The sequence below is a fragment of the Phyllostomus discolor genome, chromosome 9 (genome assembly GCF_004126475.2).
Source record: "Phyllostomus discolor isolate MPI-MPIP mPhyDis1 chromosome 9, mPhyDis1.pri.v3, whole genome shotgun sequence".
NCBI classification, from domain to species: domain Eukaryota; kingdom Metazoa; phylum Chordata; class Mammalia; order Chiroptera; family Phyllostomidae; genus Phyllostomus; species Phyllostomus discolor.
In genome coordinates, this window is record NC_040911.2 from 86,657,253 (window position 1) to 86,672,706 (window position 15,454).

Here is a 15,454-nt window from a genome sequence, read left to right on the forward strand (position 1 = left end):
TCTCCTTCAATAGAAAGGATTCAGCCTTTGTGGCATTTTTTTAAAGCTTCTTAGGCACACAAACCTGCTTCTCATCTCAAGACCTTTGCACACATTGTTCCCTCTGCCTAGATCAGTCTCCTGCACTATTCTCGTGTAAGTCAATGCCTCAATTTTCATGTCTTCTTGAGTGTCACACACCCTGAAAGGCCTACTCTGACCATCTTATCCAAGGTTAGGTCACCCCTTCCAGAATATCCTGTTATTTATTCAGAGGACACTCCATGTAAATACTTATTCATTTACTTGCTTTCTTGTCTGTATCCTCCATCACTAACCATAAGTCTGCTTTAGTTCCTTTACATCTGTTGTCTTGGGATAGTTATTAATAGAACCCTCTTTTACTCTTGAAAATGTCCTGATTTAGATGATATATTATAAGACCACCCTAGTTATAGCCTTTATACACAGAATAGTGCCTGGTACATGGTAGGCATTTATTAGCTATTTATTGAACAAAAGATAAATGGTCATAACCTTACAAAGAATTATAGGCATTTTTCTATATGATAAATGCAGTCCTGGAAAACTGCACATTCTGTAAAATCGCACACTGCAAATAACTGGCTTTATGAGAAAAACACTGTTGGGACAAACTCAAAACTCCTGAGGCTCTGTAACCAGAGCTCTAATAAAAATGAAAATAAAAAAAAGTTAGTGGAGACAACATACACAACACTACAGTGGAAATGCCTGATGAAAGGTGCTGAGACACTGCAGATAGAATGATGCTCTGAGCCAGTGTGGCTGCCATTAAGGCAGGCACAGGAGGAAGTGCAATTTGTCACAAGCTGAGAGCCATGCAATGTGATTCTGGGGAAGGTAAAATACTTGAGTGTAAGTTCCCATTCTTAGTTTTCTTAAAATAAAGCTGAAAGGACTTCCACCTATGCAGCAGCTGAGCTAAAGGCTATGCTTCCTTGTAGATAATTATTCTTTGAGTCCTACAATTCTAGCTCCCCCTGCTCAGGAACAATCACATATGAATAAACACAATTTCCACATTATAATGCTATTATTCCTCTAATTGCCAACTACATATAACCTAAATTTTGGTAAAAAAGAACAAAAACAAACCAACAACAAACAGACTTCTGGCCAAGATGGAGGTGTAGTTAGATACACTTTGCTTCCTCGCACAACCCAAACAGGGTAACAACCAATCTAAAAACAAAAAAACAATTGAAGTTGCCAGAAAATCTAACTGTATGGAAGTTTGACAACCAAGGAGTTAAAGAAACATTCATCCAGACTGGTAGGAGGGGCAGAGATGGGCAGCAGGGGTGGTGAGGACTCATGACAAAGTGGCAGCTGGAAGACTGGGGCAGGCAAGATGAAAGCTGGTGGACTGGAATATCCTATATTTGCATGAGGCTAAGCTGGGAGGAACAAATGGGAAGTGAGACCGCATAATCCTGGGTTCCAGCGTGGGACACTAAAGCCTCAAAACCTCTGGCTGGAAATACCTGTGGGGGTTCTGGTGGTGGGAGAAATACCCAGCCTCATAAGAAAATCCACTGGAGGGGCCAAAAGAATCCTAGGAAGTACACAAGCACACCAACCTGGGAATCTGCACCTGAAAGGGCATAATCCACTCTGAAACTGGGACTCAAATCAAGAACTTGGAACAGAAGGAAAAAGTAAACATTCAACTGAAACAGAATGAAGAAACGAGAATCCAAAAAACTGAGGAGAGGCTCAGGAACCTCTGGGACAACTTTAAATGCTCCAATATCTGAATCATAGTGGTGCCAGAAGGAGAAGATAAAAAGCAAGAGATTAAAAACTTATTTGAAAAAATAACAAAGGAAAATTTTCCCAATCTGGCAAAGGAACTAGACATGCAAGTTCAGGAAGCTCAGAGAGTTCCAAAGAAGTTGGATCCAAAGAAGAACATACCAAGGCACACCATAATTAAGTCAGCCAAGATTAAAGAGAACGGGAGAATCTTAAAAGCAGCAAGAGAAAAGGAAAGAGTTCCCTACTACAAAGCAGTTCCCATCAGACTATCAGCTGATTTCTCAAAAGAAACCTTACAGGCAAGAAGGGGCTGGCAAGAAGTATTTAAAGTCATGAAGAGCAAGGACCTACAACCTAGATTACTCTATCCAGCAAAGCTATCATTTAGAATGCAGGGGCAGAGAATGTGCTTCCCAGATAAGGTCAAGTTAAAGGAGTTCACCATCACCAAGCCCTTATCATATGAAATGTTAAAGGGAACTATCTAAGAAAAAGATCAAAACTATAAACAGTAAAATTACAACAAACTCATAACTATCAATAACTGAACCTAAAAACAAAACAAAAACAAAAACAAACTAAGCGAACAACTAGAACAGGAACAGAACCACAGAAATGGAGATCACATGGAGGGTTATCAGTGGGGTTGGGGTGGGAGGAGAATCAGGGAAAAGGTTACAGGGAGTAAGAAGCATATACGATGGGTACAAAATAGACAGGGGGAGGTTCAGAACAGTGTAGGAAATGGAGAAGCCAAAGAACTTGTATGTACAACCCATGGACATGAACTAAGGGGAGGGGATGCTGCTGGGAGAGGGAATGAAGGCAGAGGAGAATAAAAGGGAGGAAAAATGGGGCAGCTGTAATAGCATAATCAGTAATATATACTTAAAAATAAAGTTTGGTGTTTATTCTGTGAACAACAGCAAGCCATAGCAGGTATGGCTATGGTATATAGCCATATATATACCATATATATATTTGGCTGGTATATTTTCATTTTGAAAAGATCACTCTGGCAAAGTATTTTAAAAATAAATACTGATACAAAGGAATTGTTTAGGGCCTCCTAATCTCTATTAGATGAACAAAGAAATAAAAACTAGGGCTTAGTTGGTAGAAGGAAGCAACTGAAATTAAATAGTCTTCAATAGACAAATCAGTTCCTGGTCAGGATACCAGCAAAATCAAAGTCTGACCGGCTGACAGCCAAAATCAGCCATAAGAATGGAGTTTGAGGCTACAGATGCTGAAGCATCAGGACCCAACCAGAGCCTCAATCCCTCTTCTTCCTAAGGTGCTATAACGTGGATTGGAGCACAGGTTACATAAGTTACTTAGCATTCTGAAACTCGAGAGGAACAGGTAGCACAGGAAATCATGCTACATTCTGCTGTTGTTATGATTTAGGTACAGATAGGCACCTTCAATCTGAACGGAGAGAATCCCCAGATCCCGGAGCTGCTGGTTGTTGCTCTGAGCCAGGATTCGTAGCCGCTCCGCTGCTTCCCGGGGAATGTTGAATGTTACACGTACACTGTTCCAGGGCTCTACCTTCTGTACCTTTAGCTTGCTGGATTCTTGGTTGTGAAAGAAAGAGAATAGTATTAGTAATCTTTGGCCACCAGAAGGCATGAAAACACACACACACACACACACACACACACACACACCAAAGTAAAAGAACAAGACAGAGCACTAGCTTGGAGTAGCTGAGCTTAGGCTTTGGTGTTAGACTTCAAATCCTATCTCTACCACTTAGCATCTGGGTGACCGTGAACAAGTTATTTAATCTTTCTGAAAATTACCTTTCATAAGAGTGTGAGTGATAAATGAGACAACACATGCCAAAAACCTAGTGCAGGATCTGCCACACCATAGAAACTGAATGAATGGAAAGCAGCAAGATGGAATAAGAAATATGAGAGAAGAGATAGGTTAAGTTTAAACTAACAGAATAATGTCTACTTCTGGACTCAGTTCAATGTATGTGAACTGAGAAGTTGACAACATTTAAGTCCCAAATTTTAAGTAAAATTCTATTAAAAATTCAATTGGCAGGTAAGCCTAATGTAGAAGACTAAAGGATATGCAGTTTATTTAAAGAAACAGAACTATAAGGGACACTAGTAGATTTACTTATAAAAGGTAAGTATTTGAAATTTTAATACTCATATGTAAATATTCACTAAGCATCCCTATGGAAGATAATTATAGAGACAGAGAACAAACATATCTTCCAATGCCCTATAAATGCTTTGGTTTACGGAGGTCTTAAGTCTTGATTCTTTATATCTTTGATTTTTAAATCTTTTTCTTCTTCTTTTTTTTTTTTTTTTTCATTTATTCTTAGATAGAGGGGAAGGGAGGGAGAAAGAGAGGGAGTGAAACATTAATGTGTGGTTGCTTCTTGCACATCCCCAACTGGGGACTTGACCCACACCCCAGACCTGTGCCCTGACTGGGAATCGAACTGGCAACCTTTCAGTTTGCAGGTCAGTGCTCAATCCACTGACCCACACCAGCCAGGGCAAATCTTTTTCTACTTTAAACCAGAGAAGAATTTCCACTGAAGCATACCAAACTGAAGGGGGAAACCAACATAAATTTGACAACCCAGCTTCAGTTAGTATATGAAAACATTCCATTTAGCAAGTCTGAAGAGTCAATGCAAACTTCAGGACATGTTTTTAAAAGAAGATATACACATTAACTAATGAAGAGGTAATACTATTTGTAATTATATTTTATAGATGGAAAGCAAACCCCAGGTCCGGTTAGCAGATAAAAAAAACTTTTTTCCAACAATGCCAGACAAAGTAATTTTCCCTTTTGTCAAAACTCAGCTCAATTTGATCTTAGGACCCTCTATTCAATTTTACATTCTAATGTTCAGAAAATGGTGATATGGGTATATCTGTTCTCAAAATAAGAAATATCCATGGATAGGAGGAAGTGCTTACATGTTTCCTCAAGCCCCTGCCAACTTCATAACCATTATATATTGAAAGTTAACTTACCCAGACATGAAGTTCATTTGTTCTAACATGGGAAAAGAGACTAATTGCTAAAAGCAGTGAGGTAATATAATCACAGAAATTTAGAAAGGATTAGGAAATATTTAGTCCAAGTCTATTTTACAGGCAAGGTCACTGAAGCCCAGAAAGGCTAAGTGATTGGCCCAGGATCCGGTGGCTACCTAGCAGTATCAGAGGTGGATTAAAATCCAGCTCTGATTCCCAGGTCAATTTCCTTTCCATGGCACTGAACAGCAAAAGGCAGGAAGGTTGGGATCCTCATTCCATAAAGTACAGATGCTACAAAGCTTCTTCCCAATCTGAAAAGTACTGAAATCTTGTACATGGTCTAGACAAACATCAAATATGCTCATGATATTATATACTTGTGATATGGCTGCAGAAAAATCCTTGTCTATATGACATAGTTATATTTTATCAAAGTTTTTTAAACTTCCATCACATTTGAGAAGATATGATGACTTAAAATAAAATACTTTTTTTGCACCAAAAATACAAACTGGTAACAGCATTAAGTCTGGGTTTGGAAAATTATTTAAAAGCCATAAACAAACTGACTCAGCAATTTAAAAACAAGGGGAAAAATGTGGGTAACTATAAGCAATGAACTATTTCAGGCCCAGCTGGGTCCTTATAATATGATATATTATGCCTGTGATTATGGTGATAATGATGGTGATAACTGTAACTTTAACACATAAAATCCCCTATTACTATGCTAAATAATCCATAACTATAAAGCAGTCTTACATAACACAGTAAAAAAGTCCTTAAAAAAAACAACAGAAAAACCCAGCTTCTCTCCTGATATCATATCTCAAAGAAAAAAAACCCCAAACCTAAAAAAGTTAATGAGCACTTGATCAAATCAAGATTTCAGTTCCTCCATGTACTTAAAAGAAACACAATTGCATTTCTTAAAAAAAAATCCTAAAATTCCAATTTCACAATTAAAATCAGTCTTTCAAATCAGTACAGCAAAATTTTTACTTTATAAAACTCGAGATAACCACAGAAAGGCAAACACAGAGAAGGAAAAACTAATTAAAACAAATTACCCATGTGTAACAAATTGGGCACATTCTCCAATATTGTGTCCAATTTCCATTTGAAGTCTTTATCATCTATATTTCCTTTGAAGGCCACAAAGATTGTGGAATCCTCCAAAATACTATCACTTTTTGTGTCATCATCTTCTAGTCCAGAGTCAAAATCCATCTCTGAGTCTTCCACTGTCGATGAACACAAGGAAGTATAGATGTCTTCTAAGTTTGCAAGGTCATCCAAAACCATGGTGAATATTATTCCAGAAGCATGTGCCAAGTGGAAAATAAGAAAACCTTTGAAAAGAGAAGAGAGAAAAAGCATTGCAATGCATAATTTTACAAACAACAATGTATAGTTCTATGAAAACTTATTTGTCAATAAGAAAGTACTATAAAAATTAAGAAATTAGGATAAACTATTTTAATTAAGATATCAAATAATAATTAGTTCTCAAAGATACTAGAAATAAAAATACACCAGTTTTACTTTAGTTTTATTTTATGTTTTATACCAGTTTTAAATAAAATTCCTTTTAGTATGTTATAATGTTTATTATGTTATGTGCTACCTTTGTGTAAGTCTAGAATATGAGGAGGAGGGAACAAGGGATCACAAGAAAATAAAACCAGTCTTTTTTGAAAATTAATTTTTATTAGCTTTTGGTGGACCCCACAACACAAGAAGATCCCAAGACTTCCCTTACTCCTGTACTGACAAAAGCTTCGTAGAAGCCAAAGTTTCTAAAGCCCCCCTCCTTCTCTAACCTTTAAAGTACAACTTGATACAACTAAAAGTTTCTGGAGAACTACCTAAAAACTTGAAGTATTTTATGTGGATCATTTTATTTTGTTTTTAAAATAATTTTATTCATTATTTATTTTAGAGAGAGAGGAAGAGAGGGAGAAAGAGAGGGGGGGAAAACATCTACATGTGAGAGAAACATTGATCAGTTGCCTCTCACATGCCCCCAGTAGGGGACCTGGCCCACAACCCAGGCAGGTGCCCTGGACAGGAATCAAATCGGTCATCTTTTGGTTCATAGGTCAGTGCTCAATACACTAAGCCACACCAACCAGGGATATGTGGACCATTTTAAACAACTTTTAAAGGACTACTAATAGTGGTAAGACTGAAAATAGTGATTCTGAAACAAGACAAACAAAAACATTTAAAAATATTTTGTGAAAGGAAAATAAATGGTTAACACATGTTTACAGAGGCAAAGAACTGTGTCTAGGATAGAACTAAATTACTTTGTAACTTTTGGATCTAGAGAAGTCACATTTTCTGCTATATTCAGTTATGGCCTACTGAAGAGCACAAATACTAAAGATCACACACTATTTGGTTATTTCCTCCATTAAATTTGGGACTGAAGATCACATTCTTCACCCAAAGGTGAATGCATGAACATTAATTTTCAGCATTTGTGTTAAGCAAGAATATCATGGGAACATAAGAACCTCACACAGAAGATTAAGAATCTTCTAACTTAAAAGAATTCCTTATATAAATAATAATTATAACTGTTTTCTTTCTTTTTTAAGATGGGTAAGAAAAAAGGACTAAAAATCAACCCACTAAAATGCAAACACTAATTGTGCTAAGTTGGTAAGATTGCTGGTTAATTTTCTTATTTTCCAAATATGTTATAAGTTCATTAGGGAAACACAAACTAAATATGCTATAATATGGTTACATTACTTGAATAAGTGGAAAAATGTATTAACTTTTATATTTTGAAATAGCCACTAAACATCAAGACCAAAGGCTTTCCAAAAACCAATCTAAGCAATCTTATGGGGCCAAAAGTCCTAGGCTATCAGTAAATATGGGGGAAATGTTTTATATCTAACTAGTGCACCTTATATTCTGGTATAGTAACTGTTACTAAGGAACAGTGTGATGTGGGTGGTTTAGAAACAATGGCATTTAGAAAATCCTTTAGAACTATAGAGTTTAAAGAACTTTAAAGGTAAATAAATAAAACTTAACAACAGATTTTCACGGCTTAAAAGCTGCTGCTCAGCAGGAAAAAGAGTAATTGCTTATACTGCATGAAAAGCTGCAACTATTTAGCAGCTGTTCCTAGGTTGGAACAACTGCAAGAAGAGAATTTAAAATTTAAGAAACGTTTTCCAAAAGCATCCTTAACTGTAAAGAAGGAAACCAACTAAAAAACCTGGACTTTGATAGTCTTTTTATTTATTTATTTTCATTTTTAAATTTTAATTGTTGTTTTGACAGTCTTCTGAGTGGTCATTGGTCATGCCATTAAGGCTGTGTATTAAGATTTGGAAAACCCTCTACTGGCAGACACACAAGTCAGCTAATTTAAATTCAGGAATTACCAGTTTAGCAGTACTATAGACACCACACAATTGCTTAAAAAGCAAGAAACTGAAAGGCAGTCTATGAAAAAAATTGCTGGACTTCCCTCCAAAAAAAGTTTTAAAGAAACTTCTAGATAACTTCATTGAGATCATTCCACTTAAAATCTATTAATAAAGAATTCATATCAAAATAATGACTACTTTTTTAGTTTGAAATGCAGTTCAGCAACTGACTCTTAGAGAGAGAAAACATTACAGTTGACTATATCAAGAGACTCATTTGCTCACTTAAAATCATCTTTCACAAAAGAGTATGTGTTATTTCTCTCGGTTTATTAAGATTAACTACCAGTTATCTTGCTTACTCACATAATAAGTTTCTAGATTACCTATTGATTTCACTTTTTATTTGGGCTCTTTTGATTTTTTTATGAATAATTTAAGAACAAATGTGGTATCCAGGAGAAATTAAAAGCAAGCATATTATTTATGCTACATTTTCAAGGTAGAATAAAATAGATTTTCAAATGAAATAATTTCTGGATAAATATTTCAGGGAAGCCAAACAGCTCCAGTTGATGAAGAAAATCCCTTTATTATAGAAGAATGCCAATTTAAATGTAAAAACTATTTATCGTTTTTTTTAAATCATAATTTTGAAATCCCTAACAAATAATTCAGGCAAGGATCATTAGTAAGGATAAAACATTATGTGAAAAATTGACACACAACTGGATATTCACATGACGTTGAAGGATCATCCCAGATTTGCTGTTTGACAATGGGAAAACTGCAAGTTCACAATGTAAGGACCTGACTGTCACCACCTGAACACAATGATCAACCTTAGCATCATTAACAGAGGAACAACTAGAAACTATGTATAGTATTAAATGCACAGCATTACCTATGAAATAGTCTTGCCAAAAATGTTTAACCTGAATCTAACAAGTTTTTAACGGGAGACAAAAGAACAACTTAATATCATGAAGAAATAATGAGACAAATATAAAGTGTAGGATTTCCATAGGCTTGACCTCTTCAAGTAAGTCAGTGATAAGGGGGAAATAAAAAGGTGGGTAAAACTGTACCCTACATTAAAAGAGATTTAAGAGATCTAAAAATCACGATCTTTTATTGGGTCTTGGTTTGAAAAAAGATGTAAAGCATCCCTGACCAGTGTGGCTCAGCTGGTTGGGCATCATCTCACACAGTGAAGGTTGCCAGTTCTGGTCAGGCCATGTGCCTGGGTTGCAGATTTGGTCCCCAGGCAGGGAGTATATGAGAGGCAACTGATCGATATTTTTCTCTCCCTTCTCCTCACTCTAAAAATAAATAAAATCTTTTAAAAAAGTAAAGCACATTTTTAGGATAATTGAGAAAATATTACTAATTTTGTTAGGTGTGATAATAATGGTGTTGTGCTTATACTGGGCAATGTTCTTATTGTTTTTTAAGAGATGCATACAGAAACATTTAGGAGTGAAATGTCATGATGCCTGTAATTTACTTTAAAATATGTTAAGCAAATGTGGCAAAATAATAATGGATAACTAGAGGTCATGGGTATATAGGTATTATTTGTACTATAATTTTGTATGTGGGTAAAATTGTTCATAATAAAAAGTTCACAAAAAAAAAAAAAAAAAAAAAAAAAGGAAAAAGCTCCAAGGTAAAACTTGACTAGATGTCAGAAAGGCTTAGAAGCTTACTTATGAACATCTTCCAAACTAAAGTAGAATAAAGTAAATAAATATATTTAAATATATATATCTCACATGTATTTTTTATGTATTCAGCTACCTGCACCAGATAAAAATTTTGAAGAGAAAGGACTGGTGCATGTAGCTGAATAATAGGTAAAATTTTGTCACAAGCTATTCAAATTATTTGACTTGGTCACCATCTGAGCAAAAGATAAGACACTACTCTCTACAACAGATATCACAAACTCACGTATCTACTGGAGTCCAAAAGGTAAAATAAATAGAACAACATTGGGCCCTGGCTGGTGTGGCTCAGTGGACTGAGTGCTGGCCTGTGAACCAAAGGGTCACTGGTTTAATTCCCAATCTAGAACACACGCCTGGGTTGCAGGCCAGGTCCCCCAGTAGGGGGCACTCGAGAGGCAACCACACACACTGGTGTTTCACTCCCTCTCTCCCTCCCTTCCCCTCTCTAAAAATAAATAAATAAATTAATTTTTTAAAAAAGAACAACAACATTGGGTATCAAATGCATTTGCATATACTGTAAGAATAGTTTGGGCAAGGGAAAACAATACCCATCTATGCTGGGCACTGACAACTTTGCTCCAGCTTATTTTCTTTTGGAGGGATGGCAGGAGTTATACAACCCCAGAAAGAGTAGATATTCTGAATCATAATACTAAAATCCTTCCTTCAGTGAAATCTCCAGATTTTTAAAAAGAGATTTACATTTTCGGAAAATACTCTATAGGCCAAATGAAACACACTGCAGCTTCATATGCCCCACAGCCATCAGTTTTCAATGTCTAATTAAGTCAGACAATCCATGTATGACTTATGTGACTAACTAGTACGGTACTAGGCCTGAACTAAGTGGGTTTGGTGTACTGTTGGAGGAGACCTGATATTTAAAATGAATTTATTAAGGGTTATGATGTGCCTTTTGGGAGGTGTGTGGACTCCCCAAGAAAAAAAGAGACTAAGCAAGGTCTTTAGAAGAACAGGAGGTACTCAAACTTAGTTAATTTTGTCTTTATTAAATATGCTGATGTCTTTCATATGTAGCTGAAGGATTATCTTCTCCTTTGACAAAACACTAGATAATGAAGGGAATAGAGTTACTTGCTAGGTAACTTTGGTAGAGTAAATCCATTGACTGGAATCCAGACAAGCCAAATCCACTCTCTCACATAAGGATGCACTCACCAAAATGTCTTTCTTAATTTTTATCATTTATCCAAGTCATCTTCTACATCCAAACAAGCTGGCATTTTTCAGGCCTATATTTCAAGGTAGCCACCAAATAAAAATTCTAAAAAAGAAGGAGAAAAAAAGAAGAAAGTTACAATATTGTATAAAAGTTACACAGGTAACCTGTTTTTGCAACAGAAGTTAATGTAATGTAATGTAATGTAAATATCACAAGTTATCAAGTCAACTTAGACATATCCAGACAATGTTAAAACAGGATTTTCTTTAAAGTCTACAAATTGTGCCTTTTTTCTGAGATCTTAGACTACTCATCAGCAAGCACTCAGAGTACAGAAGCAAACTGAGGGACATACACCATTTTCACTTAAGAATCATGAAACTTGGACCCTAAGCATTAGAGCCCTCCCTATACTGTCATTTATTCATCCATCAAATTAAAATAAATTAACATCATGCCACACTGTTTGCACATACTTGGTGCCAAAACCAAAATATTCTGTATACACACTAAACAACAGACTCGTTTCTTCTAACAGAATTTCAAAATTCATTTTTAAAAAGTACAGATGTAAGTTTTTTCCTACTTTACGTCCAATACCTATACATTTCATTCTTTTTTTTTAAAGATTTATTTATGTATTTATTTTTAGAGAGGGAAGGGAGGGAGAAAGAGAGAGAGAGAGAAACATCAATGTGCAGTTGCTGGGAGTCATGGCCTGCAACCCAGGCATGTACCTTGACTGGGAACTGAACCTGCAACACTTACATTTCATTCTTCATTAAATTTTCAGTTTAAGTTCTAAAGTATCCCTCATTATACACACAGAAATTATGCATAGGAAGTACATAATACTGGCATACTTCAAAAAAATTTTCCCTACTATCTGGCCTTGGCCAGTGTGACTCAGCTGATTGGAGTGTTGTCCCATGAAGGGTCGTGGGTTTGGTCTCGGATGGCGCATGTATTAGAGGCAACTGACAGATGTTTATCTATCTCCCACTGATGTCTCTCTTCCTCTCTCCCCCACTCCCATTACCCTCTTTCTAAAACCAGTAAGCATGGCCTTGAAAAAAATTAAAATGATACTATCTGTATACAATGTCTTCAACTTGGCTGTTATGGCTTTTACATTATTGGCAAATATTAATTTTATAATCTCAAAATTTTAGATGAATATATGTACTAAGCATTAATAAATACTTAGGGGAAAACTACCCCTTTATTATTATTATTATTATTATTTTTAAAAGAATTTATTTACTTATTTTTAGAGAGGGAAGGGAGGGAGAAAGAGAGAGAGAAACATCAATGTGCAATTGCTGGGGGCTGTGGCCTGCAACCCAGGCATGTGCCCTGACTGGGAATCGAACCTGCGATACTTTGGTTCGCAGCCCGCGCTCAGTCCACTGAGCTACTCTAGTCAGGGCCCTTTATTATTTTTTAATAAAAAAAAAAAAGCCACTGTTGTCTCCATGGAACATTAATAAAAATTAACCTTCAAGAAAAGCTTTAAAGAAAAGTTCAATAGATTCAAAAAGTAACAATAGGATAGTCAAATACTCTGATGACCATGCACAAAAATTACAAACTTAAAGTAAGATAAAATAAAATAAAATAAAATAAATAAAATAAAATAAAATAAAATACAAAGGTCTTTCTACCTTAAAACAACAAAATGTTGGATTTGGGTTAAAAAATGCAAGCTCTCTAGGAAACAATAGGGAAAATACTACATATTGGAACCTAAATACAACCAAATCAGTTAAGAAGAAAATTCGTAGCCATAAATACCTGTATCAAAACAAAACAAAAATATATTAAACATCCAATGCAAAAAGTTAGGGGAAAAGCTGATAATGTGAATTGAAAGAAAGCAAAATGAAGGAATTAATACAGATGAAAGCATAAATTAATCAGAAATTAGAAAAGCATTATAAGAACTAATAAACAAATCCAAAAATTGGTACACTGGGAGAAACAGTTAAAACACTACTTAATCTAGTGAGTAAAAAAGGGAGAAAGTCCAAATATATAAAACAAGAAATAAGAAAGCCACAGACACAAAGGAAATTAAAAGGACCACAGAGACTATTTTACTCAGGCTTTTGCTCATATCTATGTCAGCAGTTTTCAATGAGTGTGCCACAGGAATTTTTAAAATGTGCAATATTTGACTAATTAATTAGTACAGAATTAATGGAAGCACTATTAACCCTGTAGAGAACAGATAAGTCTAATGATCTGAAACTGTTCCAGAGTATACAAAAAGACAGAAAACTCCCTAATTTTTTTATGAAGCAGAAAACTCTCTCTTGATAACAAATCAATCTCTCCTATATTGCTCAATCTCTCTTATATTGAGGCAAGATTTCTAAATCAACAATACATTAAAAGAATAATCATGCATAATGATCAAGTGAAGTTTCTTCTAGGAATGCAAGGAAGGTAAGGGGGAAAAGTCATATAATCGTCACCACAAATACTAAAGTCATCTGACAAAATTCAAAAACCCTTTAAAAAAAAGATTTTATTTATTTACTTTTAGAGAGGGAGAGAGAGAGGGAGAGAAACATCAATGTGTGATTACTTCTTGTGCACCCCCTACTGGGGGCCTGGCCCACAACCCAGGCATATGCCCTGACTGGGAATCAAACCAGCAACCCTTTACTTTGTAGTCTGGTGCTCAATCCACTGAGCCACACCAGCCAGGGCTCAATAACCCTTTTTGATCAACACAACCCCTCAAATAAATAGGAATAGACAAACACTTCCTTAACATGACAAAAATATATCTTTCAGCCTAAAAGTCAGCGGATTGCTGAATGAGAAAAGACTATTAAACATTATAGAAGAGGTATAAAAATCAGTGAAATTAAATAAGAATCATAAAAGTATAAACATTGGAAGGATCTAAAACTACTACTCTGCAGATGGTATAATTATATTCTTAAAATCTTAGAATATTGACCAAGAAGACAGCAAAAATTAAAAAAATTCATCAAATAGCATGGTATAAAATTAATATGTATAAATAATAGTTTTCATTACATATGTAATTGATCACCATTAGGTAAAAAAAAAAAAAACCATTTGTAATGGCAATAAAGAAGATGAAATATTGCCCTGGCTGGTGTAGCTCAGTGGATTGAGCATGGGCTGCGAACCAGGCATCACAGGTTCGATTCCCAGTCAGGGCACATGCCTAGGTTGCAGGCCATGGCCCCAGCAACCTCACATTGATTTTTTTCTCTCTCTCTCTCTCTCTCTCTCTCTCTCTCTCTCTCTCTCTCTCTCTCCCTCCCTCCCTCTCTCCCTCTCTCTCTCTCTCTCCTCCCTCCCTACCTAAAAATAAATAAATAAATAAATAAATAAAATCTTAAAAAAAAAAAAGAAAAATATTTGGAAAGGTCTAAAAACATAAAAACTACTATAACCTTCAACAATTAAAAAAAACAAAGAAAAAAAAGGATGAAATATTTAGGAATAAACTAAAAAGAAATGTAAAGCTACAAGAAGAAAATTTAAAAACACTAATGTATCCAAATACAAAAAAGACCTGAATAGAATGAAACACCAAATTCTTGGATGAAAAGATTCATAAATACAGATTCTCTCCCTGATTTATAATTTAACAATTTCAATAAAAATGTGAACTTTTTTAACCAAACAAGCCAACTCCAGAATTCATATGCAAACAAGAGTTAGACAAACTAAAAAATCAAGAGCAGTAAAATAGACAACTCCTACCAGATATCAAAACATAAAGTATTAATAATTCAAACCGTGGTACTGGAATATAAATGGATGGGAGACTGATGGAACAGATTAGAAATTCCAAAAATTAATCAAAGTGAATGCAGAATGTTAATATCTCATAAAGGGGAAAAACTGACTTTTCACTAACTGGAACTAGGTAGCCATATAGAAAAAAAATTAAGAGTTATATATATCTCACATCAAGTAGTGTAATAAATGAAACCCTAAAAGTATCAGAAAAAAGTAGAGAAGAAATTTTTATAACCTTGGAGTGGGCTTTAGGTTTGGTTAAAATGAAAGATTGATATATTCAAGTACATAAAAATCAAAGAATTCTGCAAAATAAACCTCATAAATTTTTAAAAAGGTGAAGAATGTTTGCAATCAAATTACTGATAAAAGAGCAAATTCTCATATATAAACATTATAGAAAAAACTCGCCTGGCTGGCGTGGCTCAGTGGATTGAGTGCAGGCTGTGAACCAGGCATTGCAGGTTTGATTCCCAGTCAGGGCACATGCCTAGGTTGCAGGCCATGGCCCCCAGCAACCGCACATTGATGTTTCTCTCTCTCTCTCTC

At 35.3% G+C, this 15,454-nt stretch overlaps 1 protein-coding gene across 9 annotated transcripts in view; it reads right to left on the reverse strand.

The window, feature by feature from the left end:
• Positions 1-15,454, reverse strand: part of NCOA6 (nuclear receptor coactivator 6) — an 88,186-nt gene that overhangs the window by 46,209 nt on the left and 26,523 nt on the right. For all 9 annotated transcript variants that reach the window (XM_036009739.1, XM_036009738.1, XM_036009743.1 and 6 more), the window contains 3 exons: positions 11,113-11,218; positions 5,876-6,157; positions 3,204-3,359 (listed from right to left, as the gene is read on the reverse strand). In XM_036009739.1, the coding sequence (XP_035865632.1) occupies positions 3,204-3,359; positions 5,876-6,110 (391 nt within the window). In that variant the 5' untranslated portion in view covers positions 6,111-6,157; positions 11,113-11,218. The remainder of the gene's footprint in view (positions 1-3,203; positions 3,360-5,875; positions 6,158-11,112; positions 11,219-15,454) is intronic.